This window comes from Colobus angolensis, unplaced genomic scaffold (genome assembly GCF_000951035.1).
Source record: "Colobus angolensis palliatus isolate OR3802 unplaced genomic scaffold, Cang.pa_1.0 Scaffold53, whole genome shotgun sequence".
Taxonomy (NCBI): Eukaryota; Metazoa; Chordata; class Mammalia; order Primates; family Cercopithecidae; genus Colobus; species Colobus angolensis.
Genome location: NW_012118821.1, coordinates 10155516 through 10161952, shown reverse-complemented (window position 1 = coordinate 10161952; position 6437 = coordinate 10155516). Strand labels below are relative to the sequence as shown.

Here is a 6437-nt window from a genome sequence, read left to right as displayed (position 1 = left end):
AAAAAAAAAAAAAAGAAGGAAACAGAGACCAGAAACTAAAAGGAAGCAACTGGGTCTCTTCAGGGGCAGTACTCTCTCGTAGTTCTTCTTTTGCAACAAAGTTTTTCTTCAGGGTGGCCTCAAGGTTAATCCCAAATAGATTTTTCTTTTTTTTTTGAGACGGAGTCTTGCTCTGTGCCCAGGCTGGAGTACAGTGGCGCGATCTCAGCTCACTGAAACTTCCGCCTCCCTGGTTCAAGCAGTTCTCTGCCGCAGCCTCCCAAGTAGCTGGGATTACAGGCACCCGCCACCACGACTGGCTAATTTTTTTTTTGTATTTTTAGTAGAGATGGGGTTTCACCATCTTGGCCATGCTGGTCTTGAACTCCTGACCTTGTGATCCACCTGCCTTGGCCTCCCAAAGTGCTGGGATTACAGATGTGAGTCACCGCGCCCAGTCCCAAAGAGATTCTTAATACCATCTCAGGGTTATGTGGGAAGGGCCCATATCTCACTCACTGGGTAATAGTATGGAAACTGAAGTAGAACCACTAAATTAGACCAAGACTCAAAACACCAGAGTTTCAATTTGTGCTATACCTTTTATCAGCTGCGAACTCCGTCAACTGAATTAAACCCTCTGGGCTTCTGTAAAATGAGGCCCTGGGCCAGGTGATCTGAAATGACTTTTCCCCCACTATCATTTTATGGTGTGAAAATAAGGACGCAGGAGCAACCACCTACCTGCAAACTAACAACCCTAACCCAACACTACAGGATTCGCCTCCAGCTCTCAACTCCTAAACCAGGGATGAAGAAATGGGGCACAAACAGAACGCCTACGAGAAAGGAACAAGACAAATCTCCGGCCTAGTGGAGCTTCTCAACCCACACCTCTTGGAGCGCTCAGGGAGCCTGGGCAACACCTGACTGTGATCGGCCCGGCGTCAGCAACGCCGGCGTTTCCACTGCCAGGTTCCATTACCTGCCTCTAGGTGCTCTATTGAAGTAAACACAAATACTCCGCTCCAGGTCAAAGTGTCATTTCATAGAACCCTAACACTGATATAAACACTGGCTTTACTTACTGTAACAGAGATGGATACTTTCTACAGAATAGACAAGACTCTGAAGGAGGGAAAAAACCACACTTGTCAGTTAAGTTTTACTTCACAAAATTGTAGTTTTTAAGTAAATTAACCTTAAATCAGCTTATATAAACCATAAAAACCAGCAAATAGCTCAATAATTCTAAAATAAGGATAAAAGTACTGTTAAAAAACAAAAAACTGTCAAAGGGGCTAATGCTTTTTCTTTGATACAGATCTGAATCATTAAAGGCACTAAATCTCAATTTATAGTCCTAAGTCACTGACTAGGCGATCGCTAAAGTTTTAAGAAGCAGATTCACAAAGAACTAGCTTGCTTTAGGATTTAGAGTACTTAATAAAAACAGAAACATGGAAGAACTGAGATACAAATAAATTACTGATTGGTTAAAAACAAAAAATTCGTGAAAAGGAAAATTACGAAAAGGAAGTATCAGGAACCCAGCAAAGAAGGAAAGAGCCATATTTTCAAACCTGCCTTCTGTCTCAAACTGAGTTTTCCATCTGGTAGAAAAATGAACAGCTGTAACAGTGAGAATGCGGCTCAGCATTACTGCCTCCACTCTCCCCTAACATCCCCGTGGTGGGATCGTACAGGCTGAGAGAACTATGGGAAGAATTTCTAGTTTAAAGCAAGTATGACAGTGGTCCTTCCCCAAAACTAACCCCCAAGGAGACAAAGAGGGAGTACACACAAGTAACAATGTTATGCTGAAGACTTATAGGAGCATCATGGCCTGACCAAGGACAGAGAAGTTTCACAATCCCTTGGACCCTCACTGCCATCCAGATGTCTGTGCTCATCCGTCACCTCCTGATCTCACCTCCGCCTTTCTTTCCCCTTCCCTTAACATAAAAGAAGTCTCCAGTTCTATTAACTTAAGATGGTTCTTCAGGACATTAGTCCACCATCTTCTTGGCTTGGTGGCTCTCGGAAAAAAGTTGCCTTCCTTGCCCCAACATCTTGTCTCTCAGCTTATGGGCTGTCATGCAGTAAGCAGTAAGAACTGTCACATCGATGAGCCTTTTTCATGTGTCCTCATTCTCAAACAAACAGAACGTCCTTTAAAAGCTATTGAAGACCGAGTGGGTGAAGCAGATGCACTGAGTGAGGGTCGCCCCTGGTTCGGAAACTAACTCTTTCGGGGCTCCATTCTAGAGAGGCTGTTCAAGATAAGGTAATTAAAATTATGCTCTGCTCAGTTTTAATTTGCTGTAGTAAAAAGTTTGTAAGTAACATTCATGTAAGAGCACTTCCTCAGTGTAGATCCAGAAATACTTTTAAAATCTTGTGCTTTAAAGTTGTCACCCACTCATCTGAGTCTGCATAATGGGCTTTAAACTTCAAATTATATTGGGCATTAATCTTATATTGGGCTTTAAACTTTGAATAACCATACTTTATATAACACATAAAATTGGAAGAAACTGGCCAGGCATGGTGGCTCATGCCTGGAATCCTAACACTTTGGGAGGCCAAGGCAGGTGAATCACTTGAGGTCAGGAGTTCAAGACCAGCTTGGCTGATACGGTGAAATCCCATCTCTACTAAAAAAAAAATACAAAAATTAGCCAGGTGTGGTGGCACGCACCTGTAATCCCAGCTACTCAGGAAGCTGAAGCAGGAGAATTGCTTGAACCCAGGAGGCAGAGATTGCAGTGAGCCAAGATTGCGACACTGCACTCCAGCCTGGGCAACAGAGTGAGATTCTGTCTCAGGGAAGGAAAAAACCAAAAAAATTCAGATTGTGTGACTCTGTCCTCAATAAAAAGGAAACACCACAAAGGTGCATGCCATGAAAGAACCACACTCATTCCTATAAACTGTAGCCCATTCAGTCCAATAACTATGCAAGTTTTTTTTTTTTTTTTGGACAAGTCTTGCCCTGTCACCCAGACTAGAGTGCAGTGGCGCAATCTCGGCTCACTGCAGCCTCCACCTCCCGGGCTCAAGCAATTCTCCCGCCTCAGCCTCCCAAGTAGCTGGGATTACAGGTGCATGCCACCACGCCCGGCTAATTTTCTCATTTTAGTAGAAACGGAATTTCATCATGTTGGCCAGGCTGGACAAGTATTTTTTTTAAAAGACAAGGAATTATGGCATAAAAGGCTGAATGGAACAGGAGAACTGAGTCCTGGCTTATCCCTAATACTGTAAGTAATATGAACCACTATTTGTAACTGCTTTCAGCAGTTCCCTAATTTGTAAAATGAAAATGATCACTCGAGGTTCTCTACATGCCTAGAGGGTAGCTATACAGATCAAATGCCATCTGGCATATGAAAGCCTTTGAATAGGTTAAAATGTCAGACTGACATGACAGGTGACTACCTTCTGAAACTTCTGGGCTTGCAGATTTCCTGACAAAGGTCCAGGCCTCATCCTCTGTGGCAAACTTCTTAAATCTGGCAGCAGGAAACCGGTCCACCTGTGCTTTGCACTCATTCCTGGAAAAGATGTGCAATGTTATTTCCTCCTTCCCTAACTTATCCCCTTTTCTGTTAAGATTCTTTTTTTTTTTGAGACACAGAGTCTCGCTCTGTCACCCAGGCTGGAGTGCTGAGGCCAGATCTCAGCTCACTGCAAGCTCCGTCTCCCGGGTTCACGCCATTCTCCTGCCTCAGCCTCCTGGGTAGCTGGGACCACAGGCGCTGCCACCTCGCCCGGCTAGTTTTTTGTAGTTTTTAGTAGAGACGGGGTTTCACCGTGTTAGCCAGGATGGTCTCGATCTCCTGACCTCGTGATCTGCCCGTCTCGGCCTCCCAAAGTGCTGGGATTACAGGCTTGAGCCACCGCGCCCGGCAAGATTCTTAAGGTTGGAAATACAGTTGTCCCTTGGTATCTGAGGGAGACGGATTCCAGGAAGTCCTCCACCCCCATCACAGATACCAACATCAGAGGATGTTTAAGTCCTTTACATAAAATGGTGTATTTGCATATAACCTACACACATCTTCTTGTATGCTTTATATAATCTCCAGTTTATAATACCTAATACAATGTATATAGTTGTTGTACTGTCTTTTTATGGGTATTTTAAAACTGTATTCTACTTTTATTTTTTCCAAATATTTTTGATCTATGGTTAGCTGAAACCGAGGATGCAAACTGGATATGGAGGACCAATTTTACTGTGAAAAGGGCAGAATCATGCCTTATAGTTTCATCCTGCACGTCAGACTCTACACGTGGGTTCTACTGTATGCCAGCCAGCGCACCAGCACCGTAAGGCTTTCGTCAAACTCAAAGCGTAACAAAATACTGGGGTCTTTGAAAAAAATATTAACCATTTCATTACAACAAAAAGGTCAACTTCTGAGATGCTTCTTCCTCAATACTATAGCTGCCGTGGAACACAGGTAACCAACTTTGATATCCTGTAGTGGGAAGAGTTCTGGTGGTAGAGGCAGAACACCTGGGCTCGAGGCCTTTCTCTGTCAGTTACGTGCCCTGGGAACTTCCTGACCACAGGAACTACACCTGCAAGTGAGAATAACCCCTCTCACCTCCAAGGGTGGTTACAAGGATCCAACTGCAAATACTGGCTTATTCGAATTTACCTTTTTAAAAAGGGAAGATTAGATTAGGTACCGAGTTCCAGTCCCAATTTAGCTGGTACCGAAATTCTGGTAATGGGGGTTAGTTCTCAGGACGTGTCACTTTTTGTTGTACTTTAACTGCAACAAAGATGAAGGATTAAACACAGGGTTTGTTAGGCCACCCCTAACCTGCAGGTAACGTTTCTGATATTCCAAACAAGTCTTCGGCGCGGTCCAGATCCCGGCCGTGAGCCTCCTGGAACCCCGCCCGCCGAGCAGGAAGACGAGGCGGTCCCCCGACCACCCACAGCCACGGCGCGCGACACAGACTAGGACCGCCAGGTTCCCGCCGCCGGGGTCAGCCGAGCTCCGGCCTCCCCTCGACCCCGGTGCCGGCAGGGAGGCGCCTAGGCGGGCGGGCCACTCACCAGGTCAGAAAGACCCCGGTCTTGCGGCCCCTCCTCACGGCATAGAACATCCCGAACCCGCGAGAGCCGCAACGGCAGGACAGGGCGGCCAAGGCGACTCTGTGGGCCAGGAACACAAGCCAGCTCATCGCTCACTCCCGGCACTGGGAAGCATTTCGACTCCCGGCCCAGCGTGGGCGCGACCCGGCAGCGCTCACCACCGCACTTCCGTCCGCGGCGCGGAAAGATGACGCACGTCTGGGCGGAGTCCTGATGAGAGCCGGGGCCTAAGGAGGGGAGGGGTCGCCGGGCGGAGCCTGGAGCGCGGTCCCCGACGAGCCCAAACTCGTCAACTTCCTGTCGGTACTTGAAGAAACGGGGCGAGGGCTGAGGTCCGGAAGTCTGGCGAGGTCTGGGATGGGGCGGGGCCTATGGGAGCGGGGCCTTAGGCGCATCTGAGCGGGCTGAAGCCCTGAGCCCCGCAGAGGAAGGTCGAGATGGTCCGTGTGGGGCCCCTTCTCTCCCCGCCCCCAGGTCGCCGTTCGGGGGCCAAGCCCCGGCTCGCTCGGGTCACGGCGGGAAGCCCTTGAACCCCCTGGCGCCCGGCGCCCACGTGCGGTAACCGCGGCTCCTCGAGAGCTCCCGGGATGCGGATCTGCAGTCAGGGCTGTGGCCAAACGAATGAATGCACATTTTTTAGTGGGAAGAAAGATGTTAGGACTCATGAATTAGAATAAGCACAAAGGAGGGCGAGAGGGGAGGCCGTGGAATCCACATGCCTCGCCTTGCCCTCGGGCGCACACTCCCGAAGGGTCGCGTCCCCTCCCTGCTCCACTGCACGTGGGTGTTTAACCAGGGCATGTCCAGTGCCTCAAGCACCACGACCCGGGAGAAAACTGAGTTGAGAACACAACTTTTAGAATTCTGCTCCCTATTTGACCTTTTGCTCTGTAAGCAAATCAAGTTATTTTAAAAGTCTCCATGGGTTGGCGGGGCGCAGTGGCTCACGCCTGTAATCTCAGCACTTTGGGAGGTCAAGGCGGGTGGATCACCAGGTCAGGAAATCGAGACCATCCTGACCAATATGATGAAACCCTCAGCTCTACTAAAAATACAGAAGTTAGCCGGGCGTGGTCGCCTGCGCCTGTAGCTACTCAGGAGGCTGAAGCAGAAGAATCGCTTGAACTCGAGAGGCGGAGGTTGCATCTGGGCGACAGAGTGAGATTGCGTCTCAAAAAAAAAAGTCTAGGCCGGGCGCGGTGGCTCAAGCCTGTAATCCCAGCACTTTGGGAGGCCGAGACGGGCGGATCACAAGGTCAGGAGATCCTAGACCATCCTGGCGAACACGGTGAAAACCCGTCTCTACTAAGAAATGCAAAAAACTAGCCGGGCGAGGTGGCGG

General features: G+C 48.5%; 1 protein-coding gene across 2 annotated transcripts in view; it reads right to left on the bottom strand.

Moving 5' to 3' along the window:
• Positions 1-5561, bottom strand: part of RNASEH1 (ribonuclease H1) — a 17131-nt gene extending 11570 nt beyond the window's left edge. Inside the window, exons 1-2 of one of the 2 annotated variants that reach the window (XM_011960952.1) lie at positions 5057-5561; positions 3421-3536 (exon numbers count right to left, since the gene is read on the bottom strand). In XM_011960952.1, the coding sequence (XP_011816342.1) occupies positions 3421-3536; positions 5057-5184 (244 nt within the window). In that variant the 5' untranslated portion in view covers positions 5185-5561. Of the gene's footprint in view, positions 1-3420; positions 3537-4817 lie in introns of both variants that reach the window. The other variant, XM_011960953.1, reaches the window with a different exon arrangement.
• Between the last annotated feature and the right edge of the window lie 876 nt (positions 5562-6437).